The following is a 26782-nucleotide window of genomic DNA, read 5'->3' as shown; positions in this document are numbered from 1 at the left end:
GTCCCAGATAAAAGCTGACTGAGCTCATCATGCATATTGGCATTGGTGATGCATTTAAATAGAAAATAAAAGAAAGACTTGCATTTATATGGTGCCTTTCATGACTACCAGACATCTCAAAACACTTTACAGCCAATGAAGTACTGTTAGCGTGTAGCCACTGTTGTAATGTGGGAAACGCAGCAGCCAATTTGCGCACAGCAAGCTCCCACAAACAGCAATGTGATAATGACCAGATAATCTGTTTTTGTTATGGTGATTGAGTGATAAATATTGGCCAGGACACCGGGGATAACTCCCCTGCTCTTCTTCGAAATAGTGCCATGGGATCTTTTACGTCCACTTGAGAGAGTAGTCTCATCCAAAAGATGGCATCACTGACAGTGCAGTACACTCCCTCAGCACTGCACTGGAGTGTTGGCCTGCATTTCTTTGCTTAAGTCCCTGGAGTGGGAGTTGAATCCACAACCTTTTGACCCAGAGGCAAGTGTGCTACCCACTGAGCCACAACTGACAACATTAATAGAGCCGTTTAATTTTAAAGAGAGGTACCTAAGTGACTGCTTTCCACATTGGAGCCGAGTACAAGAACTAGTGAAAACTTACCCAACATGCCTAACCTACCTTTCTACCCTGAGATCCAGGAAATCCAGAATTGCCTTTGTCACCGACGTAACCCTGTAACAATGACGTTTATCGCAGTGCCTTTAAATACATGTAACCTGCATACAAAAGCAAACATATACAAGAAAGTTATTCTCTGGAAAACTTCTTGAAGTGGTGGAAAAGCCTTACCTTCAGTCCAGAGAATCCAGGGAATCCAGGCATTGCTGATCTGCAGGCACAGTCAAATGAGGTGCCCTCAATTCCTTGTCTTTCACACTACATTGGTGGTTTAGAATGAATCAAACAGTTTAAAAGAAATATAATGTAGTCAATTTTAGTTTGCAAAAATTCAAGAACAATTGCGCAAACCCTTTAAAAAGAAAACTGCGAAATACATGGCAGCAGTGTGGTACAGCACACCAGCCTTAAATTCAGAGCCAGGCTATTCAAGAGAGAAGTTAGGAACCATTTTTTCATGCTAATGGTGGAAAAAGGGTGGAACTCTCTCCCACAAAAAGCAGTAAATGCTAGCTCAATTCATAATTTTAAATCGAAGATCGATAGTTTTTTGCTAGTTAAGGATGCTAAGGGATATGGAGCCAAGATGGCTGAAAAAGTAGGATACAGATCAGCCATGATCTCATTGAATGGCAGAACAGGCTCGAGGGGCTGAATGGCCTATGTTCCCAACACCACTACACAGTGCTACGATGGTGGGTCCCAGCTTTGATCATGTGCACTATGCTGAAGTCTCGATCTCAGAGGAGGGAGGAAGGCAAAGGCCTGGGAAGTAAAACAAAGGTAGCAATTCTTCATTGAGCCTTATCTCCTATCCCATGTACCTCCCTCCTGACAGCTGAAGAAGAGCCGAGCTAGCAGTGGCATGAGAGTAGACTCTTCACCCTGCCCTCGTGAATGAGAGATGTGGATGCCACAGTGGGGAACTCGCAATAAAAGAAAATAGGGGTAGAAAAGACAATGGGCTGGATTTTCAGTTCTGCACATTTCAGGGCATTAAAGTTTGCGCCAAGAACAGTTTGCACCTCAGTCAGCAAAATTCGTCAGCTGAGCCCCGAGTGTGGGGCACAGTGCTAAGGGAGGCGTTACACACCTCTCCTAAGGCGCTAGGCCGACTGAGTAAGTGAAAATCCCAAGCTAAACAGCCGGCCTCGAAGTGCTGCAAGTGAGGCCTGGGGGAAAAAAAATAATAAAAACAATCACCAAAAACATTTTGGTTTTAAATAATTCAAGCCACCACATCATAAATTGCAACAAAAAAAAAATAAAAAAACAATCACACTTACCCGAAGTCGACATTACTTACCTCACCTCAGCCGCTACAGCTTGGACCGCCCACTTTCATAGGAGGTCCCAGCAGGGCACGAGCGCTCAGGGTCGGGCGGCAGCCAAAAAACTAGGGGCGGTGCACACCTGCCCACCTCTTCCAGCTGGCAATGCTCCGTGCCCCATCAAGACCGGAACCGAAAGTCCCGGTGGGGTGCTGGAAGCTGGCCGCCCGCCCAAAAGTACTTAAATCGCCATTGCTGCCATATACTCAAAAAACTCTGAATTAGGCAGTGAAATGAAAGTAAATGACAGTGACAGTTTTCATTCCAAAAAGCACAAATTCACCATTGACAACAAAGGAAAAAAGTACCCATAGATGATGATCTCTTGTCAATTGTGTACTTACAACACCAGGCAATTCGCAGCAGGTTGCATCAGTTGCTTTGTTTGGGTTGCTATAAATTTTGAATTGTTGTACATCCACCTAGGATATAAACGTATGGCAGATGAATTTAAAGGGATACGTGTGTGAAGAACTCCATCACTGCAATCTGAAACTTGCTTTGATATTTAAGCCAACAAAAATTGTCAGTAGGAAGACTAAAAACCCTGTGAGATCCTTTAGGGAAGAGTGACCCATAACATGATTGAATTCTTTATTAAGATGGAAAGTGAAGTAGTCCAATCCAAAACTAGGGTATTAAATCTAAACAAAGGAAACTATGAAGGTTTAAGGAATGAATTGGCTATGATAGATTGGATAGATTCATTAAAAGGCATGACGGTGGATAGGCAATTGCTAACATTTAAGGAATGAATGCATGAATTGCAACAGTTATACATTCCTTTCTGGCGTAAAAACACAAAAGGAAAAGTGGCCCAACCATGGCTAACAAAAGAAATTAAGGATAGTATTAGATCGAAAGAGGTGTTATACAAAGTTGCCAGAAAAAGTAGTAAGCCTGAGGATTGGGAGCAGTTTAGAATTCAGCAAAAAAAGGACCAAGAGATTGATTAAGAGGGGAAAAATAGAGTATGGGAGTAAACTTGCAAGGAACATAAAAACTGACTGCAAAAGCTTCTCCATGTACGTAAAAAGAAAAAGATTAGTGGACAAATGTAGGTCCTTTACAAATGGGAGAATTTGTAATGGGGAACAAGGAAATGGCAGAACAATTAAATAAATATTTCAGTTCTGGTTTTATGGAAGAGGACACAAATAAGAGCATAAGAACATAAGAAATAGGAGCAGGAGTAGGCCATACGGCCCCTCGAGCCTGCTCCGCCATTTAATACGATCTTGGCTGATCCGATCATGGACTCAGGTCCACTTCCCTACCCACTCCCCATATTCCCTTATCTCTTATCGGTTAAGAAACTGTCTATCTCTGTCTTAAATTTATTCAATGTCCCAGCTTCCACAGCTCTCTGAGGCAGCGAATTCCACTGATTTACAACCAGAGAAAATAAATTTCTCATTTCAGTTTTAAATGCGCGGCCCCTTATTCTAAGATTATGCCCCCTAGTTCTAGTCTCCCCCATCAGTGGAAACATTCTCTCTGCATCCACCTTGTCAAGCCCCCTCATAATCTTATACGTTTCGATAAGATCACCTCTCAATCTTCTGAATTCCAATGAGTAGAGGCCCAACCTACTCAACCTTTCCCCATAGGTCAACCCTCTCATCTCCAGAATCAACCAAGTGAACCTTCTCTGAACTGCCTCCAAAGCAAGTATATCCTTTCATAAATATGGAAACCAAAACTGCACGCAGTATTCCAGGTGTGGCCTCACCAATACCCTGTATAACTGTAGCAAGACTTCTCTGCTTTTATACTCCATCCCCTTTGCAATAAAGGCCAAGATTCCATTCGCCTTCTTGATCGCTTGCTGTATCTGCATACTATCCTTTTGTTAAATCATGTCCCAGAAATGCTAGGGAACCAAGGTTCTAGTAAGCAAGAGGAATTAAAGGAAATGATTATTAGTAATAAAATAGTGCTGGAGAAACTAATGGGACTGACGGCCAATAAATCCCCAGGGCCTGATGATCTGCATCCCAGAGTACTAAAAGAGGTAGCCATGGAAATAGTAGATGCATTGGTTGTCATCTTCCAAAATTCTATAGATTACGGAACAGTTCCTGCAAATTGGAGGGTGGCAAATGTAACCCCACTATTTAAAAAAGGAGGGAGAGAGAAAACGGGGAACTACAGACCTGTTAGCCAAACATCAGTAGTAGAGAAAATGCTAGAATCTATTATAAAGGATGTGATAACGGCACACTTAGATAATATCAACGGGATTAAAAGTCAACATGGATTTATAAAAGGAAAATCATGTTTGACAAATCTATTGGAGTTATTTGAGGATGTAACTGATAGAATAGATAAGGGAGAACCAGTGGATGTTGTGTATTTGGATTTTCAGAAGGCCTTTGATAAAGTCCCACATAAGAGGTTAGTGTGCAAAATTAAAGCACATAGGATTGGGGGTAATGTATTGGCATGGATTGAAAATTGGTTAACAGGAAACAGAGAGTAGGAATAAACAGGTCTTTTTCAGGGTGGCGGGCAGTGACTAGTGGGGTACCACAGGGATCAGTGCTTGGGCACCAGCTATTCACAATATATATAAATGATTTGGATGAGGGAACCAAATGTAATATTTCCAAATTTGCTGATGACACAAAACTAGGTGGGATTGTGAGTTGTGAGGAGGATGCAAAGACGCTGCAAGGCGCTTTAGATAGGTTGAGTGAGTGGGCAAACACATGGCAGATGCAGTATAACGTGGAAAAATGTGAAGTTATCTACTTTGGTAGGAACAACATAAGGACAAAGTATTATTTAAATGGTGATAGCTTGGGAAGTGTTGATGTACCGAGGGACCTGGGTGTCCTTGTACACCAGTCATTGAAAGCAAACATGCAGGTGCAACAAGCAGTTAGGAAGACAAATGTTATGTTGGCCTTCATTGCAAGAGGATATGAGTATAGAAGCAAGGATATCTTACTACAGTTATACAGGGCCTTGGTGAGACCGCACCTGGAGTATTGTGTGCAGTTTTGGTCTCCTTCCCTAAGAAAGGATATACTTGCCATAGAGGGAGTGCAGCGAAGGTTCACCAGATTGATTCCTGGGATGGCAGGACTGTCGTATGAGGAGAGATTGAGTCGACGAGGCCTGTATTCACTGGAGTTTAGAAGAATGAAAGGGGATCTCATTGAAACGTATAAAATTCTGACTGGGTTGGATAGACTGGATGTGGGGAGGATGTTTCCCCTGGCTGGGAAGTCTAGAACAAGGGGGTCACAGTCTCAGGATACGGGGTCGGAAATTTAGGACCGAGATGAGGAGAAATTTTTTCACTCAGAGGGTGGTGAACCTGTGGAATTTTCTACCACAGAAGGCTGTGGAGGCCAAGTCACTGAATATATTTAAGAGGGAGATAGATAGATTGCTAGAAACAAAAAACATCAAGGAGTATGGGGAAAAAGTGGGAATGTGGTGTTGAGATAGAGGATCAGCCATGATCATATTGAATGGCAGAGTAGACTCGAAGGGCCGAATGGCCTACTACTGCTCCTATTTTCTATGTTTCTATGAGATACAAGTACCAAATTGTAGCGATGAATTGTCCAGTTTCTTGCACAGTTATATAGCGAACTAGGAGTCTGTATGGTCACAGATTAAATGAACAGTTTTAGCCATTTGATCTAAATGCATAATTACTACTTCTGAAGTACTGCAAGTTCATTATTTCCTTTTATTTGTTAATTTTATGAATATTTCAATATTTTGCAACTTTATCTAAAGTTTGGTGGTATCTAAAGCAGGGAACTTTATTAATATTTCCTATGCTTCTGCTTTCTCCCCTCATAAGTAACTAACTGCTTTAATAAATCTACCAATTGCACCTCTGAGCTGCTTTTCATTACCTCATAACAGGTAATGAAGTTGGGAGACCGCTATTCATTACAAATGCACCTCAGTCAAAAGCTGTAGCAAAATACAACCAGTTAGAAGGAAAAGAATCCACATATCAAATTATTTATTTTAGTTTTAAGATCCTCGAACACTGCAAAATATTAATGATGGTCACGTTTTCCGATGTTATTTGTACATCAAATTGCAACAAGAATACAATCTTAAACGTGGTTTATTTACGCACAATTGTGTGGGATAATGAGCTGATGAAATAAAATGGAATATCATGGAGTAAAAAGTGCTTACTGGAAGTGTAGCAGCATTCTTTGCTCCTGTAGCTATAATAGTAACTCCATCCGTGCCAATGGATCCATACTGTCGGATGGGTGCTGTACCAACCTGCTGACAATCAACAAATAGAGTCAGCTGGGTTCTCATGGCACTAAGTGAGAGCTTGTGCCAGGCCCGGTTAAACAGCTGTCCCACATTCTCAAAGGTGGTGACCTCCTCTCCCACAGCCGCCACATTGTAGAGTTCAACAGCATTGGTCTCACCGTACAGACGGAGTCGGAACAGTTCATCGCCATATCTGTCTGTTACCTCCCACAGATTCCATACCATCTCAGGGGTATCTTCTCTCATTCTAAAAGTTGCAACTACTGAAAATTCTTTGGGGAATCCGTGTGGATGAACAAACCTGTAAAATTCACAAAAATTGGGAAATTGTAAACGATATACTTTAAAAGTGAAGTGACGAGGAATTTCGTACTTCTTAATAATGTAATAAATGTTCCTTGTATTGCATTCAGGTTACCCACCAGAGTTGCACACAGTGGTTTACTAATGTGTTGCACCACAGAGAAATACAAGACGAGTTCAGCCAATACAAAAGGGTGAATTTTAACCCCCAAAAGCAGGAGGGTTTGGGGGTCGGGTGGGATGTAATAATGTTAAAAATATGAATCCTGACCCCAAACCCGCCTCCAATCCGCTCGCTTCCATTTTTAGGGAGGGGGCAGGCAACTAACCTGCTCCCGGGAGATGGGTTGTCCATTTAAATTTTATAATGAGACTGCATGCCTCATATTTAACCACCATTGTAAATGTAAATCTAGTCAGCCAAGTTTTCTGGGCCTCAGGAAATATGGCGGCTAAAGGGAGGCTAGGAATGCCGGATCCAGGAGGCAAGTGCCTTTCTACTTACCTGCTACTTTCAGTTTACCTGCTTTACCCATCCCCCGTGATCGGACATTCACCCAACCCTTCCGATCTCCCCTCTGCCTTCCGATCGTCAGGAAACTAGTTCTTCTGGGTTAAATTGCCCAGATAAGTGGTAGGGGTCATGGCAGAGTCCAGTGCTATCCTCATTGCCAGTATTGGAGAAGGATTTGACACATTGCAGCGAGTGATGGCATCATGAACAGCTGGATTTGTCACTGTGGCAGAAATGTGTGCAGTTCCAACCATGCATCCAAAGTGAGTGCTTTGACCACTGGCCATAAGGCTTTGGGGGACGGTTTGGAGAAAATGATTGAAACTAGCTTCTGAGAACCTGTGGGTACCAACTTTTAGAATCTGTAGGATCTAACTGATACCATCATGGTTGTGCCCCTGGTGACCAGTGGTGCTCAGATCCAGGACCCAGCACAAGTGGCATGTCTAGAACCTGCATTCATGATGCCATCTTCTCTCCGAATCACAACTCGTGTTAGTTTTCCAACCAGTCCCCTCACATTCCTGCTCACGTTGGGTGACAGCATCCAAGACCAGTCTGTCCATACACGTCAGGCGATGCAGCCTGCTGAAAAGTCCTCCTGAGACCCAGATGCCCTGAGACGAGGGCCACCTTGGTCCTAAGAGGTCATCAGAGGATGCCACAAAACAGCCAAACACAATGGGCGTCTCTCGCCATGAGCTAGCATCTTGGCACAGCACCAGGATACATTTGAGAACAGCACAGAGTGGCACCAGTGCACGGCACAATTACAAGGTGCACCTGCTATAAACATATATATGCAGTAAAGCCACTTTGTGATATGAAATCCAGTGTACTGAGTAATGTCAGTTATTTGCTTCATTTTTGTGTTTTAGAGGATGTTTGGATGTCACAGTGCAATGGAACACAAAGTTCTCTTCTATGTCTCCTTAAACTGATTTCTTCTGAAACATTCTCAAGAGAGTGGCAGGGTCTGGAGACTCTGGTGGAAGGTACCTCTCCAAGTTGGTTTACTTCTACTTTGTTGTGGTCTTCCCCTGTGCGCTTCTCTTCCTCCTGTTCCTTTTCCTGCCTCCATTGTAAACGATATATATGGAAATAGTAAACCACATGCTAAAGGCTCTATGACAGAAGAGTGGGAAGAAAAAGATTTCCCTGCCTGAAGCTGCTGAATTGCAGTTTGCAGAATATTTCTTAGTAGCACAACTGAGAAAAGATTTTTCTAAATCGCTCAAGTCAAAGCTGATATTTCACAAAGACATCAGACAGTCAAAGCCTGTGAACTCACCAACCTCCCGGTTTGACAAGTCATGCAGGTAACACCCTCTTTTCTATGGGTTTATGAGCGACGCAATTCTGGTATAAATGATGAGATTTCTGGAACAGCAAATTTTGCCCTCTTCATTCTTTCATTTGCATGTGTGTGCCATTTTGAGTGCTTTGGAGTTATATAAATGCAAGCCTTTCTTTTCTTTTGAGGGTGGGTGCATATTCTGCTAGCACCCAGTTCTACCATGATTTAGTTTGTATCTTAGAACAGGTGTAAATCTGGCTCTGTATCTGACTATGCTGGAATTACACCGCTTTTGCCCTAAGAAATTGTGGAATTTTGGTACCTATAGCTTTAACGAGGGGGGAAAGGGGAGCCAAAGATTGACAGCGGTTACGTCTGAAATTTTTGAACTCCAGAAGGCTGTCAAGTGCCCAAACAAAAGATGAGGTGCTGTTGCTCGAGCTTGCATTGAGCTTCATTGGAACAGTGTAGGAGACCGAGGACAGAGAGGTCAGAGTGGGAATGCAGTGGAGAATTAAAGTGACAGGCGACCGGAAGCTCAGAGTCACACTTGCGGACTGAACGGAGGTGATCCGCAAAGTGGTCTCCCCAACGTAGAGGAGATCACATTGTGAGCAGCGAACACAGTATACTAAATTGAAAGAACTACAAGTAAATCGCTGTTTCACCTGGAAGGAGTATTTGGGGCCCTGGATAGTGGGAAGGGAGGATGTAAAAGGGCAGATGTTGCATCGCCTGTGCTTGCATGGAAAGGTGCCGTGGGAAGGGGAGGGATGCAGGGGTGGCTGCGGAATGGACCAGGATGTCGCGGAGGGAGCAGTCCCTTCGGAATGCTGAGAGGGGAGGGGAGGGGAAGATGTGATTGGTGGTGGGATCACGCTGGAGGTGGCGGAAATGGCGGAGGATGATCCGTTGAACGTGTAGGCTGGTGGGATGAAAGGTGAGGCCAAGAGGAACCCTGTCATGGTTCTGAGAGGGAGGGGAAGGGGTGAGAGCAGAGGTGCGGGAAATAGAACAGAGACGGTCGAGAGCCATGTTAACCACAGCGGAAGAGAATCCTCTGTTGAGGAAAAAGGAAGACATATCAGAGGCACTAGTGTGAAAGGTGGCATCGTCAGAGCAGATGCGACAGAGACGGAGAAATTGGGAGAATGGAATGGAGTCCTTACAGGATGCGGGGTGGGAGGAAATGTAGTCCAGGTAGCTGTGGGATTCAGTGGGCTTATAATGGATACTGGTTGATGGTTATAATGGTTGAAAGCCCATCCCCAGAGATGGAGACGGAGAAGTCAAGGAAGGGAAGGGACGAGCCTGTTTCTTTCTTTTTTTCTCCTGGTCTCTAATGGCAGTTGGTCATTATCCCAACATTCACACCCTATCTTGACTAATGTTTTTCTAACTCCTGGCATGCCCATTTGAATTTGGGCCATCATCCCTTTTGTCTCTCTAATCTCTCCTGTCTTCTAACCTGTCACAGACCTTTCCTTTTGTTCTTTCTTCCCCTCCCCCTTTCAGTGCTTGTTAAGAATCTGTTCTTTTTGAACACTCTCCAGTTCTGAAGAAGGGTCATCGACCCGAAACGTTAACTCTGCTTCCTCTCCACAGATGCTTCCTGACCTGCTGAGATTTCCAGCATTTTCTGTTTTTATTCCAGATTCCAGCATCCGCAGTATTTTGCTTTTGTATTGGTGTTGTAGGTTTAACGAGGGAGTCAGTCAGAATTCATGGGTTTTCTTTTAGTCACATAACTTGTGATTCAAATTTAGCTTCAAAGTAAGAGAGCTAATTCCTATAACCCAATAACTGAGAGGTTCAGTGCCCGTGCAGTAACTACTGTAGGAACTGTTATATCTTTGGCACTCAACTTAATAATCCATCGTTATCTATTAAAGCGAAAAGTTTTGAACAAAATAATAAAACTGATGATAAATGGATCAGAATCACAAATATGGTGCTCAATTATCAAGCTTTATGTTGTAGCTCATATGGTTGAAATATACTGGGGATTTGGTTATAGACATATTCTAAATTTGTGCCATTACTCTCAGTAGATAATGCAATGAAAATTAAAGCTAAAAAAAATTATATTTAAAATGTATAAAATCACTTATTATAGTTCATATGTTGACATGCCTAATTTATTTATGTATTCACCCAGCAGTGCAAAGCAATGTAACACTATCATCTGGTAATGAAATGTCACTGATGAGATCTCTAAAATAGTTTTTGGCAAGTGGGAAACATCCACCTTTGTAAATTGTTTATAAAGTGTGAAGTAGTAGGTACTTAGTACTAGGGATGGGATATTGGAGGGGTATGCTGTATATAAACATTATTTAGAGGGTGGTCTTTTTTATTTAATTATTTTGAGGATGAGCAGATTCATTTTAGCAACAAACAATTATAGAATATATACCATAATTAACCTTTTTAGTTGATATTACATACCTTGTTTCTCTCCTAATCTGTACTCTTGGTTCGAGGCGATAGGCTGTTAGGTCAATTTGGGATCCTCCCACCACATGTACTCCGACTGTGCTGGATACCCTTAATGCATCCAACATGTCAGTAACTGGAACAGAGGGGAATCATAACTAGCACCAAGTTTATAATGGTTTATCCAATCCACTTCTACCTGAACATAACCTATATCCATTTATAACTCAGCATTATAGTATTGGGCAGAAAATAGCTTAGGGTTGCAGTACACAAAGGACGCAATCCATTTGGATAATTGTATAGGAGCCTTTTCATTTTGCATATGTTTATCTTCTGAGGGCTGCAAGATTATTTTAGCTGGAAGAATCAGAAATGTTTCACATCACTTTTTCATTTTAAAATGATCATCTGAAGAACACAATAATGATTATTGCAAGCCACAAGGAGACTAGCAAGAAATTCTGTTGCAGCATAAGCAGAACATGAAAAAAAGGAAAACTAAATATTTTGGAGGGCAGCATGGAAAATGCTACATAATACAATTGGTTGCTGTGCAACAAATAATCTGAATAGTCAAACCATGTTTGAACATTCAGAAGCAAATACTTAAAAGCCCTTGGGAGCCAGACATTTTGTGCTTTATAGCCACACAACAACCTATATGTCTCATATTTAATGCTGTAATGTGAAAAAAATCATGAGCCATGTCCCAGTAGTCCCAAGGCGAAAACATCACTATAACTGAATCACTACGAGCGTCAGATATATTTTACAACCCTGTGCATGTGCCATTAAATTAACAAAATACAAGATGACCGTGGGCTTTTTTTAGCCAGCATTTTTGAGCTGTGAACAATGAGAGATGAACGCTGGTCAGGATTTCAAGGCTTTGTTAACGAGGCTATGAATGATATGAATGTTGATGATGTAATTAACTAACAGATAATGGTGAAATATGAATGAAGGATAATACAGTGCGCTGCTCTTAAAAGTGGAAGTTAACCATATGTTTTAGTCTACATTGCAGTTTACTCACATAGTCCTTTGCCAAGTGTTCTGAACCATATGCTGTTCTGTTATGAAGAAATCCAATTTGGAACTTTGCACCTGGACAGCTCCATTCTTGCAGTATGTTTTGGTTAAGTTGATATCACAGTTAACTGGCTGCATATGTATTAGTTTCCACAGAATTTTATCTCGTAAGAAAGCAATTTTATAAAAAAATAGAAAATGATAAGAAATAGGTTTTTAATTTAAAAATTGCACAATATTTAAATGTTTTATTTTGTTGGGGTCCTCTAAATGCTCAACTCCCTTTTGTATAGTTCATAGTCTTTTGCGGAAATTATTTAATTTTAGATTACTAATAAATTCGTTATTTACTTTGTTTTATTTACCATACATTTAAAAATGTTCTTAACCTTTTTTTATAAAATGTGTATTTGTGTCACTGCAACTAGCACAATGTGTTCAGAAGCATGTTGGTTTTTGTGTAGTGTTTTGAACATGTAACAATGAAACACTTTGTACCATTCCAACTTCCTTTGTCTAAGCTATTCTGCAATGTATCCAATGTCTGATTTCAACGAGTCCCCCGTTATGTTGGCTTGAAAGGGAAACTCAGTCATAGTACAGTTCAATCAAAAAGTCACTAGCATACCACACATCTGTGAAAGTTGCAACATGCCAAAAAAAAGATCCTATATAAAGTGGATAAAAAATTAAAATTATTTAAAAAAATAGTTCCACTTGTATAAATTACCAAAGTCCTTACAGACTTGGAGGAAGGGAGGAGGTGGGCTGTGGTTGAATGACATATAATATGTATGATGCCAACCGCCAACAAAATACTACAAGAGTTTCCCACCATCTCTACTATCACTCCCACAGACCAGCAACATAATCATGAGGAGACAACAGGTTCTCCCCAGTGTAAGAACAATATTTAAACAAAAGTCTTTTTACATTACTTTCCTTAGGAGAGGTTTCAATTGCCATAAAAGACCAGTCAGAAGTTTACAAGGTTGTAAGAGAGTTTTCAGATCTCCACTCACAACTTGTAATATTTACCAACCTCTTGCAATTTATATGTTTGAAAGTTGTTATTAGTGGTGAAAATATTGAGAAATTTCTAAAACACCAAAAATTTGCATTTATACTGCATCTTTAAGGTAGGTAAGCATCCCAATGTATTCACAGAGGAGTAAAGGAATAGGTACCGAGTCTTTGCAAGAGAGTTAGAAGAGGTGACCAAAATCTTGGCCATAGAACTCTGATTTGAGAAACCTTTTTAAAAGTGACGAGGAAGAAAGAGAGATGGGGGGGGATGGGGAGGGAGGCCAAGGAGTAGGATTGAGGATGCTGAAGGCTCTGCCACAAAAGGTGCAGTGGGGAAGAAGAGAGCAATACACAGCAGGCCAGAGTCAGAGGACCAAAGGATGCAGAAGGTTACAGAGGTAAGGTGGAGCGAGGACGAGGATTTTAAATTTGATTTGTTGTGGAATGGGGAACAAATATAGATCAACAAAGACATGGATTCTGAGGAAATGAAGCTTAGTGCAGAGGAGAGGGTGTAGAGCTTTGGATGACTTGGAGATTTTGAGGCTGGAGGTCAGCTGACTGGTAAGGAAGTAAAATTTGAAGGTGATGATGGTATGAATAAAGCTTTTAATGACTGTGGGACTAAGTTAGGGGCTGAGGTGAGCAATTTGTGAGGTAAGCAGTCTTAGTGATAGATGGTATGTAGCATTTGTAGTTCAGATCAGGATCAAACAAACCACAAAAACTGCATCCAGTCTGAGCAAAAAGCAAGAAGAAGGGGCCAAGGGCAGCTTCTTGCAAGAGCTGGAGATGCACTGGAACATGTAGGAACGGAAACTGGCTAGGACAGTCCAATGAGATGGACTACTGAAGAGAGGCAATGAAGCAAGATGGAATGATCAACCATGTCAAACACTGCAGAGAGATCAGCAATGGATAAAGTGCCTTGGTCGCCTAGGATGGTGCAGGCGGGAGGGCTTTAATTTCCTGAGATATTGGGACTGCTTCTGGGGGAGGTGGGACCTGTACAAGCCAGGCGGGTTGCTCCTCAAGAGTGCCTGGACCAATATCCTCGCGGGGGGCGGGGGGGTTGCTAGTGCTGTTGGAGAGGGTTTAAACTAGCTTGGCAGGGGGATGGGAACCTGAAACTAGATTCAGTAGGGAGGGGAGTAAAGCAGGAACTAGAAAGCAAAAGTAATGAAAGTGAGTTTGAATGAGAGAGGAAACAAGCAAGAAAAAAGGGTAAAAAAAAAACAAACTTAAAGGCACTTTGTCTAAATGCATATAGCATTTGTAACAAGATAGATGAGTTGATGGCACAAATTGAGACAAATGGTATGATCTGATAGCCATTACAAAGACATGGTTGCAAGGTGACCAGGACTGGGAATGAAATATTCAGGAGTACTTGACAATCCGGAAGGACAGACAGAAAGGAAAAGGAGGTGGGGTATTGATAAAGGATGGAATCACTGCAATAGTAAGAAACGATATTGGCTCAAATGATAAGAGTGTTGAAACAGTTTGGGTGGAGATAAGGAATAATAAGGGGAAAAAGTCGCTGGTGGCGGAGTCTATAGGCCCCCTAACAGTAGCAACTCTGTTGGTCAGAGCATAGACCAGGAAATAGAGGGGGCTTGTAAAAAGGGAACAGCAATAACGTCCATATTGATTGGACAAATCAAATTAGTCAGGGTAGCCTTGAGGAGGAGTTCATAGAGTGCGTAAGGGACGGATTCCTTGAGCAGTAAGTGATTGGTGAGTAGTTTTTCTTTTTCTTTTCTTTATCAGTAGGTAACTTTTATCATTGTTGTTGCCAAATTAAGTTAATCTCGGGGTTTTCATGGCAGGAGTGCTCAGACATGCGTCATGCTCCTCCTGTGCTATGTGGGAACTCGGGGATGCTTCCAGTGTCCCTGATGACTACATGTGCGGGAAGTGTATCCTGCTGCAGCTCCTGACAGACCGCATTGCGGCACTGGAGCTGCGGGCGGATTCACTGGAGTATCCACGATTCTGAGGACGCCGTGAATAGCACGTTGAGCGAGTTGGTCATACCGCAGGTAAAGATTACACAGACAGATAGGGAATGGGTGACCAACAGGAAGAGAAGTGGAAGGAAGGTAGTGCAGGGGTCCCCTGCGGTCATCCCCCTCCAAAATAGATACGCCGTTTTGGGTACTGTTTGGGGGGGGAATGACTCATCAGGGAAGGGCAGCAGCAGCCAAGTTCATGGCACCGTGGGTGGCTCTGCTGCACAGGAGGGCAGGAAAAAGAGTGGGAGAGCTATAGTGGTAGGGGATTCTATTGTAAGGGGAATAGATAGACATTCCTGCAGCCGCAACTGAGACTCCAGGATGGTATGTTGCCTCCCTGGAGAAAGGGTCAAGGATGTCTCGGATTGGCTGCAGGACATTTTGGAGGGGAAAGGTGAACAGCCAGTTGTCGTGGTGCATATATGTACCAACGCTATAGTTAAAAATTGGGATGAGGTCCTACAAGCTGAATTTACGGAGCTAGGAGTTAAACTAAAAAGTGGGACCTCAAAGGTAGTAATCTCAGGATTGCTACCAGTGCCACGTGCTAGTCAGAGCAGGAATCGCAGGATAGCTCAGATGAATACGTGGTGCAGAAGGAGGGATTCAAATTCCTGGGACATTAGAACCGGTTCTGGGGGAAGTAGGACCAATACAAACCGGACGGTCTGCACCTGGGCAGGACCGGAACTAATACCCTAGGGGGAGTGTTTGCTAGTGCTGTTGGGGAGGGATTAAACTAATATTGCAGGGGGATGGGAACCTATGCAGGGAGACAGAGGGAAGTAGAATGGGGGACAGAAGCAAAAGATAGAAAAAAGAAAAGTAAAAGTGGAGGGCAGAGATACCCAAGGCAAAAATCAAAAAGGGTCACATTACAACAAAATTCTAAAGGGGCAAAGTGTCATAATAAGATAAGCCTGAAGGCTCTGTGCCTCAATGTGAGGAGTATTCGTAATAAGGTGGACGAATTAACTGCACAGGCAGCAATTAATGAATATGATATAATTGGCATCACGGAGACTTGGCTCCAAGATGACCAAGGCTGGGAACTCAACATCCAGGGGTATTCATCATTCAGGAAGGATAGACAGAAAGGAAAAGGAGGTGGGGTAGATTTGCTGGTTAAAGAGGAAATTAACGCAATAGTAAGAAAGGACATTAACTTGGATGATGTGGAATCTGTATGGGTGAAGTTGTGAAATAGCAAAGGGCAGAACACGCTACTGGGAGTTGTGTACAGACCACCAAACAGTAGTAGTGAGGTTGGGGACTGCATCAAACATGAAATTAGGGATGTGCAATAAAGGTACAGTAGTTATCATGGGTGACTTTAATCTACATTTGGATTGGGCTAACCAAACTGGTAGCGATACGGTGGAGGAGGATTTCTTGGTGTGAATGGGAGGTTTTCTAGACCAATATGTCGAGGAACCAACAAGAAGGTTGGCCATCCGAGACTGGGTGATGTGTAATGAGAAAGGAATAATTAGCAATCTTGTTGTGCGAGGCCCCTTGGGGAAGAGTGACCATAATATGATAGAATTCTTTATTAAGATGGAGAGTGACACAGTTAATTCAGAAACTAGGGTCCTGAACTTAAGGAAAGGTAACTTAGATGGTATGAGACGCGAATTGGCTAGAATAGACTGGCGAGTGATACTTAAAGGGTTGACGGTAGATCGGCAATGGCAAACATTTAAAGATCACATGGATGAACTTCAACAATTGTACATCCCTGTCTGGAGTAAAAATAAAACAGGGAAGGTGGCTCAACCGTGGCTAACAAAGGAAATTAAGGATAGTGTTAAATCCAAGGAAAAGGCATATAAATAGGCCAGAAAAAGCAGCAAACCTGAGGACTGGGAGAAATTTAGAATTCAGCAGAGGACGACAAAGGGTTTAATTAGGAGGGGGGAAATCGAGTATGAGAGGAAGTTTGCTGGGAACATAAAAACTGACTGCAAAAGCTTCTATAGATGTGTGAAGAGAAAAAGATTCGTGAAGACAAACGTAGGTCCCTTGCAGTCAGATTCAGGTGAATTTATAATGGGGAACAAAGAAATGGCAGACCAGTTGAACAAATACTTTAGTTCTATCTTCACGAAGGAAGACACAAATAACCTTCTGGAAATACTAGGGGACCGAGGGTCTAGTGAGAAGGAGGAACTGAAGGAAATCCTTATTAGTCAAGAAATTGCGTTTGGGTATTTGATGGGATTGAAGACTGATAAATCCCCGGGGCCTGATAGTCTGCATCCCAGAGTACTTAAGGAAGTGGCCCTAGAAATAGTGGGTGCATTGGTGATCATTTTCCAACAGTTTATCGATTCTGGATCAGTTCCTATGGACTGGAGGGTAGCTAATGTAACACCGCTTTTTAAAAAAGAGAGAAAGTGGGTAATTATAGACCGGTTAGCTTGTCATCAGTATTGGGGAAAATGTTGGAATCAATTATTAAAGATGGAATAGCAGCGCATTTGGAAAGCAGTGACAGGATCGGTCCAAGTCAGCATAGATTTATGAAGGGAAAATCATGCTTGACAAATCTTCTAGAATTTTTTGAGAATGTAACTAGTAGGGTGGACAAGGGAGAACCAGTGGATGTGGTGTATTTGGACTTTCAAAAGGCTTTTGACAAGGTCCCACACAAGAAACTGGTGTACAAAATTAAAGCACATGGTATTGGGTGTAATGTACTGACGTGGATAGAGAACTGGTTGGCAGACAGGAAGCAGAGAGTCGGGGTAAACGGGTCCTTTTCAGAATGGCAGGCAGTGACTAGTGGGGTGCCGCAAGGCTCAGTGCTAGGATCCCAGCTATTTACAATATACATCAATGATTTAGATGAAGGAATTGAGTGTAATATCTCCAAGTTTGCAGATTACACTAAGCTGGGTGGCGGTGTGAGCTGTGAGGAGGATGCTAAGATGCTGCAGGGTGACTTGGACAGGTTAGGTGAGTGGGCAAATGCATAGCAGATGCAGTATAATGTGGATAAAAGTGGGGTTATCCACTTTGGGGGCAAGAACACAAAGGCAGAATATTATCTGAATGGTGGCAGATTAGGAAAAGGGGAAGTGCAACGAGACCTGGGTGTCATAGTACATCAGTCATTAAAAGTTGGCATGCAGGTACAGCAGGGGTGAAGAAGGCAAATGGTATGTTGGCCTTCATAGCTAGGGGATTTGAGTATAGGAGCAGGGAGGTCTTGCTGCAGTTGTACAGGGCCTTGGTGAGGCCTCACCTGAAATATTGTGTTCAGTTTTGATCTCCTAATCTGAGGACTGATGTTCTTGCTATTGAGGGAGTGCAGCAAAGGTTCATCAGACTGATTCCCGGGATGGCAGGACTGACATATGAGGAGAGACTGGATCGACTGGGCCTGTATTCACTGGAGTTTCAAAGAATGAGAGGGGATCTCAAAGAAACATAAAATTCTGACGGGATTGGACAGATTAGATGCAGGGAAAATGTTCCCGATGTTAGGGAAGTCCAGAACCAGGGGAAACAGTCTAAAGATAAGGAGTAAGCCATTTAGGACTGAGATGAGGAGAAACTTCTTCACTCAGAGAGTTGTTAACCTGTGGAATTCCCTACCGCAGAGAGTTGTTGATGCCAGTTCATTGGATATATTCAAGAGGGAGTTAGATATTGCCCTTACGGCTAAAGGGGTCAAGGGGTATGGAGAGAAAGCAGGAAAGGGGAATGATCAGCCATGATCTTGTTGAATGGTGCTGCAGGCTCAAAGGGCCAAATGGACCTATTTTCTATGTTTCTATGTTTCTCTGGTTGGCAACCAGTAACTAGTGGGGTGCCGCAGGGATCAGTGCTGGGACCCCAACTATTTACAATCTATATTAACGACTTGGAAGGGACTGAGTGTAACGTAGCCAAGTTTGCTGATGATACAAAGATGGGAGGAAAAGCAATGTGCGAGGAGGACACACAAAATCTGCAAAAGGACATAGACAGACTAAGTGAGTGGCCAAATATTTGGCGGCTGGAGTATAATGTTGGAAGTGTGAGGTCATGACTTTGGCAGAAGAAACAAAGAGCAAGTTATTATGTAAATGGAGAAAGACTGCAAAGTGCCGCAGTACAGCGGGACCTGGGGGTACTTGTGTATGAAACACAAAAGGATAGTATGCAGGTACAGCAAGTGATTAGGAAGGCCAATGGAATAGTGGCCTTTATTGCAAAGGGGATGGAGTATAAAAGCAGGGAAGTCTTACTACAGCTATACAGGGTATTGGTGAGGGCACACCTGGAATACTGCGTGCAGTTTTGGTTTCTGTATTTACGAAAGGATATACTTGCTTTGGAGGCAGTTCAGAGAAGGTTCACTAGGTTGATTCCGGGGATGAGGGGGTTGACTTACGAGGAAAGGTTGAGTAGGTTGGGATTCATTGGAATTCAGAAGAATGAGAGGTGATCTTATCAAAACGCATAAGATTATGAGGGGGCTTGACCTAGGTGGATGCAGAGAGGAAGTTTCCAGGGATGGGGTAGACAAGAACTAGAGGGTGCGATCTTAGAATAAGGGGCTGCCCATTTAAAACAGAGATGAGGAGAAATTTCTTCTCTGAGGATTGTAAATCTGTGGAATTCGCTGCCTCAGAGAGCTGTGGAAGCTGTGGCATTGAATAAATTTAAGACAGAAATAGACAGTTTCTTAAATGATAAGGGGATAAGGGGTTATGGGAAGCGGTTGGGGAAGTGGAGCTGAGTCCATGATCAGATCAGCCATGATCTTACTGAATGGCGGAGCAGGCTTGAGGGGCCGTATGGCCTCCTCCTGTTCCTATTTCTTATGTTCTTATACTGTTGATGACTTTGATTAGGGCTCTCTCAGTGCTTGACAGGGCAGAACCCAAATGGAGGGGCTTTAAATGGGGAATTGCGGGATAGGCGAGCACACAATGGGCTCAAGTTTCGGCCTGAGTTGCTCCTATTTTTTTGGAGCAACTAGTTTAGAATGGAACATCTTAAAAATTGCAATTCTCGGCATTTAGTTTGCTCCAGTTCTAGTCAGTTAGAATAGTTTCATTTTCGAATAGATTTTTTTTTCAATTGGGGCGTGTCCAGCCACTTACGCCTGTTTTACAAGTTTAGGCAGCAAAAACTTACTCCAAACTAAGTTAGAATGGAGTAAGTGTAGATTTTTGTACGCTCAGAAAAACCTTGCCTACACTTCGAAATCAGGCGTAGGGAATGAGAGATTGGCAGGCGGGGGGGTGGCAGGGATGGAAGTTTACAAACAGTAAACATTTCACTTTTACAAATAAAGAGCCATCATCAATAATAAATCAATCAATAAATCAAAAAAATATATTAACATTTTTTTTAAAAATCAATAAATAAAAAATTATTTCTACTCACCTACTGCAGCACCGGGAGCCCTCCAGCAGCGTGCTGGGACGGCCACCTCCCCTCCCCCCAGTGTGTCTCTCTCTGTCTCTGTCAGTGTCGCTGTGTTTCTGACAGCGAGTGATGGGGGTAGAGAGGGAGGAGGGGAAGGAGAGGGGAGGGAGGGAAAGGAAGGGCGGGAGAGGCTGAACGGGCCGGGTCGGGCCAGGCCAGCCCCCAGCGAGATGCCGGGCGGGTCCCGCCGACATGGAGGGAGGGAGGGGGGAAGGGGGAGGGAGAGAAGGGGGGGAGAAGAGGGAGGGGAGAAGAGGGAGGGGGTGGGAGAGGCTGAACATGGGGGGGAAAAGAAGAGGGGGGTGAGAAGATGGGGGAGGGAGGCTGAACGGGAGGGAGGGAGAGGCAGCTGAACGGGGGGGAGGTCCGAGTCCCAATCTTCGCCCTGTGAGCCCATTCGGCCAGGGCTAGGATCGGGCCCCTCCCACACAGCCTCGGGGGCCTGGAGCTACTGCACATGCGCACACACTCCAGCACGCATGTGCAGAGGTCCCAGCACTGTTTTCAGCGCCGGGACCTGGCTCCGCCCCCGACCCCTTGTGCTGAGCCACACCGAGCACGAAGACATCCTGAGGAGACCGGAGAATCACAAGATAAGTTTTCGGCATCCTTTTTCTTCCAGAAAGTTGGCGCACCTTATCTAGATGCGCCATTTTTCCAGAGGGCGGAAACTTGGGCCCATTGGAAAGTGACATATTGTTCAAGAAGGACTGGGCACAAATGCTTGTAGCAAATTGTCCTTTGACATTATTACTTTGGTTTCAAAAGCAGTGCAAAGGAATTTCACTGAACAAATTGCACAAAAATAAATTTCACAGTTGTAAGGGCTTTTAAAATTATACTTAGTTTTTCCACGGGTCCACATAAAAAGAGAGTATTAACAATTTAAAAAATAAAACACTAGTATTAATTAATAAAAAGTGTTAAAGATTTTATTATTAGTCATGAAGAACAATCTTTAGTTACTGTGTCAGCTTTACCATTCTTAATTTTGGATCTAGAATGAAAATCCATCTTACCAAAATTGATCTAAAGTTAGGACTGAAATTTAATTTACTTTTTCGATTAATGCATTTGTTGACATATTGGCTGGAGTTTTTTGCTTCTGATTACTCGTCCATGATTTCCCACCCTTTAATCATTTTAACACAGAGGAACATCACTGGCTGGTGAGCACAAAAGCAAAAACTCTAGCCATTAAGTAGGGATGAGCAAAAAGACCCATGTTCTTATTCTTCACTGAAGTGTGGATGTGCAGTGTGCTGGTTGCTGCTTTGTGGTAGGGCCTGGGGCTACACCTGAACTCGTATGTGGTGAGTTCCTGACCTCTGTCAGAAAGAGAAAGAGTGCAGAAGAGAGGTGCCTCATCATAGAGTCTAATAGTTGGCAGGTTGAACTGTCACACACCACAAAGAGAATCAAGCTAGTATTTGCAGGAGCTCTAGTTACAGACTACTTCCAAATTGGAATATTGCATGGCAAGGGCAGAACCAGGATAAAATAAATTAAGAGGAACAAAAAAAAAAAATTAGTCAAATACCATTATTATTTCTGTCAATATTTAAAACTCCTGATTTAGGAATATGTACTTTAAAAATAATACAAATGATCAGTGACATGATCTGTTTGAACTGAAGATGCCACTTCTATCTTCATTTTGCAAATACAAAATGAGGTAAATAGCTCATTTTTGTTTTAATTACATGCCTGTGCACCATCATGCATCAGCCAGGTCACGTACCTTCTCCCTCTGAGATATCACGGACGGGAAGCAACCCTATCTCCACATCCAATGTTTCTGTGGGTTGCAGGTATGGAATTCTTGTTGTGAGGTTAGTGACTTCTCTGGCAGGAATGTAAAAACCCGTGGGGCTAGTGTAAGGGTAATCTCCATCTGTGATCATTTGTACTGTTAGCATGGTGGACCCAGTTTCACCCAGGTCAGGATCTCCAGACGCTGTGTTGTATAGCTCATCATAGTCAGATGTTGATATTTCAGGATAAAATCCTGATAGGGATTCAATAATATCAGGAATGTCTGTTGTGATTTTATAGTCATCACCAGACATTTCATCCTCGGAGGAAGCGTTCCCTGATCCTGTGCTTTCTGATGGCTCTCTGTGCAAATCTTCAGTTGTAGACCCTTCAAAGGTATGTATGTCATCATCTCCTAAAGGAAACAATAGTTAACTTCAGCAGCAACCTTCCATAATGTTAAATTTTGGATTTACAGGGGTATTTTCTGCATCTTGGGTGGCTAACAGCAGGATACGGCCAGAGACAACAGTATGGAGAACAGATGTCTTCGGACCTTGACCCTGACAGTTGCTTAGAGCACCAAAAACCCAAAGAGTTCATACTGGGATGCCAAGTGACATGCCTAGACCTCTCCTATGGCCTATTGTATGCTCCAATAACCCTAGTTCATGATGATGCTTGAGTGTGTTTGAAGTTTTACTTGTAAGTGTTACAGATCCTGAAGATGATATTGTTTGGGAGACAGTTCCATGGGCAGAAGGGCGTGTGAAGCTTTGCTGCTAGTATTCGGTACAGACTTTTCGATTGCTGCAGAATAATGAGATGAAGCAGCAGCAGCTCTTGTATTCCCAGCATAAATGCTGTTGGTCCTGTTCCAGTCATATTGATGTGGAAGGCCAACAGCCTGACCCCATCTCTCTGGTGTTGTAGAGGATAGACTCTAGCATGGAGTTGGTGAATCTAATCCAGTCCTATGACCTTAATGGCTTTGTGACTTTAGAGTCCAGGAACAAGAGATTTTTTTTTCTCTCTGATGCCTGCCAAACTTTACTACAATATTCCATCACTGAGCAGGTATAGGCAATTGTGACAAGAAGGTTTGTGTTATTTGTAGAATTCAAATCATCTGTCAGCTTTTCCAGTCAATTGCATTATTTTAATTCAGAATTCATAATTCATATTTTATAATATTAGCAATCTTTAAAAAGTAATCATTTTAAATGGAACTGTAGGGTTGCCTGATACAATTAATAAAATGTCCCCATCACAATTCAGAGATCAAAGATTCAAGATCCACAACTGCCTGAAACATCTGCAGATATTAGCCATTACTAAAATCCTCCTTCCACTAATTATAATGGGATCTTTTACGTACAGGTAAGAGGGTTGACGCTTAGGGGCAGCATTCCCTCAGTACTGCATTCGGAGAGTCAGCCTAGAGGGACTTGAACCCATAAACTTCTCGTAAAGGACCAAAGCATGTGATGCAGGACTTCACATGTCAGGCATTAGATTTCACCGTAATTGTCACCGTAAACATTTTTGCGTGACACTTGTTTTTTTAAAAAGGTACTAAAAAAGAGAAAAAGTGCTTGTCACTTTCTGCCGGTTCTTCAATCACTTACAACGTCGTTACATGGTGAGCAGCGTGAAGGCCCCGACCTACGCAAGAACACCAGTGGCAGGTCGGAGCCATAAAAAGAGCAGCATGGGGGCATACTACTCCAGGGATCTGCGCGAGCTGGTGCAGGAGGGCGACGGCAGTGAAGCGTGACATCGTCAAGGTCCAGGTCGGTGATTGGAGCGCGGGCAGATACAGCAGGAGTGGCGAGGTCGGGGCACAGGAGCGGCGAGAGATTGTAGAGGGATGTGATCAGAGCCCAGGGGAGGCGTGAGTTCGGGGCCAGGGGTCCAAGGACAGCACGGGCCAGCCTGCACTGGGATATGTGTGTGCACTAGGTCCATGCAGCAGAGCTGGTCTCCAGTCATCTTGGGTAATCCTTGCCACTGGACCAAGACCTAGCTCTGTCAAGCCCTTGTGGTGGCTGGTGTGCAACGACCATCACACGTTTAAAAAATCCATGCACAGGCATCTTCCACCCTTGAGGATGTAGTTCAGGTCCTTCATTGAAACACCTGTGAACTCATCCTTTTTTGGCATGGAAGCAAGTCATCCTCGTTTTGAGGGACCGCCTATGATGATGATGATTTGTGCATAAGGATTTAGCCGTTTTATAAATGTAAACCATACAGAAAATGTACATGCTCCCAGCAATGCGCTTTTAATGTAGACAAATATTAATCAAATGTTACATTTTTCACAATACCCACTCCAGGAAATCTTAAATTATTTTTCAGTCCCTTAATCTTGATCATTTATCTAGTATGAAACTATTTTCTGTGGACAAATAGAATGGATGGCTTCACTAAAAGTCACATGTATTATCAGGATGTTTGCACTGTGCACTGGTTAGTAGTCAGAAGCACAGCCTAATAAAAGCCAGCAATATTAAATGACAGCATAAAAGCATTTCAGAATTTTTCTACATAGGATATATGCGCTAAGGAACTTTTCACTTCATTAGAAAAAAATGAGAAACCAACATGTCAAAAAGACAGTACACAGAAAACCCGAATACTTTCTAATCTTTAACTGACAATTTCTGCAGCGACTGGCTGCTGCCAGGCTAATTGCAAACCTCTGTTCTTCCAGCTTGACTTGTCAGAACAATCTTGACGTTTAGAAATCTTTGCATTAATTCCGTGAGCCATGAATAATTTAATCGTGCAATAAGCTATGAAACTTATACACTGCAAAATATTGCAGAAACATCAGAAAAATAACACCATCACAGCCAGGAAAACATTATCCAGAATATTTCCTTTTTTTAAAAAAAAGTTATTATTCTAATCAGTCAAATTAGTAAAAATGACAAGGAAAATTATCAGAGAAAATCTGAAAAGTGCCACATTAGATTAAATAGTCAAATTCAAGAAAGTATTTTTGTTAGACAAGTTTACAAATGTTTAACATCTATCAAGAATATAGAATAAATCCTCCACATGCACTGAGAACAAAGATTGTCAAACTTTATCATTTCTTTTGTAAATGGATCATCATTTTAGGCTTTGTGTAATGTTTAGTCTTCATTTGCTATCAAAAATTTATCAGCCTTCTATCAGTCTACAGACTTCTAAAAGATGCTTTGGACATGGTTTGATGATTATAGAACCATAATATTTTTATATAGGTGAAAGGCAAAACCAGGAAACAAACAAGAAATAAAAGAGGTAGAGGAACGGTATATGCAGAACATTGAAACAAGGAACTCCACGTCAGCTGATATTAAACTGGTTGTCCAGATCCTACTCACCAGAAATGGAGCCTGAATATTCCTGACAACTAACGTCAAGTGAATGCAGAGAAATTAGGAAATAAATAACTAGCCACAGCACATGTCCCCTCATAGGCGTGGAAGAAATCTGCAAGTTTGGATTGAAAACAAATGATAAGTTGATGACTGAAATATAAAGAAATGCTATATATTTAATGCCTAATATTTTAGAAAACACCTCTTCTTGCTATAAATATGTACATTGATGGGGTTGTTCTAGGCTTATCCCATGGAACCCAACACAAGTGTTCCAAGGCTTTTTGTGCCTTCAACAACCAGCAGCTCAGTGCCTTAAAACATTAATGTGTCACTGCTGTCTCCAGTACATCCCCTGTTCTGTCACACACACAAAACACATTTTTTTAAACTTGCTTAATGATCTAATCTTATTATGTTGCGTGGCAGAATGAGAGATACCTGGGGTCAGAGTACTACCCTTTTACCTCTGGGAGCTTTGCTGGTCAAGTGTATGGACATGACCAATCCCAAACAAATCTAGTTTCTGCAATAGCAACGAAACCTAATATTCACTTATTTGATGCTTGAATTATAAGCATTAAAATAGGTAAAACTCACCTACCCCTTTGACTGGCCTCTTAACCAGAGCCAGAGATTTTCATCTACTTTAAAAAAATCTATTTTAATCATTTTAAAGGAAATCTCAATTTGGAGATTTAATCTGTAGTGACTAAGAAAAAATTGTGTGCTACTTATATATGATTAAAATGTATTTGTGGTATATAGTTTTAAATTATAACTGAATAGCAATAGTGGATGTTTTGTCTTGACAAGTTTTATTTGCCAATAATTCAATTTTTCCTTAATTAGGCAAGATAGTCTACAAGTATCTATTTAATCGCATTTTATTTGTATAATGAAGTCTAACTGACTGAAAGGCAATGACTTAAGACAATCCAGCTAAAATCAAAACAGTAAGATTATGTCATAAGATTGTGAGATGTCATAAGCACTTAAAAATGATTTTTTTCTTCATTTGCTTTATTTTCCAGTGCTTTCTCCCACTTCACCCTCTCTTTCTTCATAAATCCAAAGTTTGCAAAGACTGTACAAGTTTCAATATCTCACTCACCTGGCCGTTCAGATCTCCACAACTTGGGCTAAGGTGCTTTTTTGGAGTCAACTGAGCACAGCAGAAAACACCAGAAGTTACCACACATGTTGCACTTTACAATGTGCGAATTCTACAAGACAATTCAAAATGTGGAAATCGCTACCACATGCACAGGCTAGACTTTCCACTTCTATCATGGGTGGTATTTCCGGCGGTAGTGGATGTCCCACTTTTAAGAACTGCCGGAATACCACCCATTTTCAAAACCGCTAGTTTCGGCTTTTTT

The 26782-nt window shown here is 42.3% G+C and overlaps 1 protein-coding gene across 1 annotated transcript in view; it reads right to left on the bottom strand.

Annotated features, from left to right (window-relative positions):
- LOC139263900 (collagen alpha-2(IX) chain-like) overlaps nucleotides 1-25901 on the bottom strand; it is an 88735-nt gene extending 62834 nt beyond the window's left edge. The window contains exons 1-8 of the mRNA XM_070880006.1: nucleotides 25868-25901; nucleotides 25404-25550; nucleotides 22013-22441; nucleotides 10781-10904; nucleotides 6129-6519; nucleotides 2300-2377; nucleotides 796-882; nucleotides 625-678 (exon numbers count right to left, since the gene is read on the bottom strand). Of these exons, the coding sequence (XP_070736107.1) occupies nucleotides 625-678; nucleotides 796-882; nucleotides 2300-2377; nucleotides 6129-6519; nucleotides 10781-10904; nucleotides 22013-22441; nucleotides 25404-25550; nucleotides 25868-25901 (1344 nt within the window). The remainder of the gene's footprint in view (nucleotides 1-624; nucleotides 679-795; nucleotides 883-2299; nucleotides 2378-6128; nucleotides 6520-10780; nucleotides 10905-22012; nucleotides 22442-25403; nucleotides 25551-25867) is intronic.
- Nucleotides 25902-26782: the final 881 nt, after the last annotated feature.

This window comes from Pristiophorus japonicus, chromosome 1 (genome assembly GCF_044704955.1).
Source record: "Pristiophorus japonicus isolate sPriJap1 chromosome 1, sPriJap1.hap1, whole genome shotgun sequence".
Classification (NCBI taxonomy): Eukaryota; Metazoa; Chordata; class Chondrichthyes; family Pristiophoridae; genus Pristiophorus; species Pristiophorus japonicus.
This window is presented reverse-complemented; position numbering and strand designations above follow the sequence as displayed.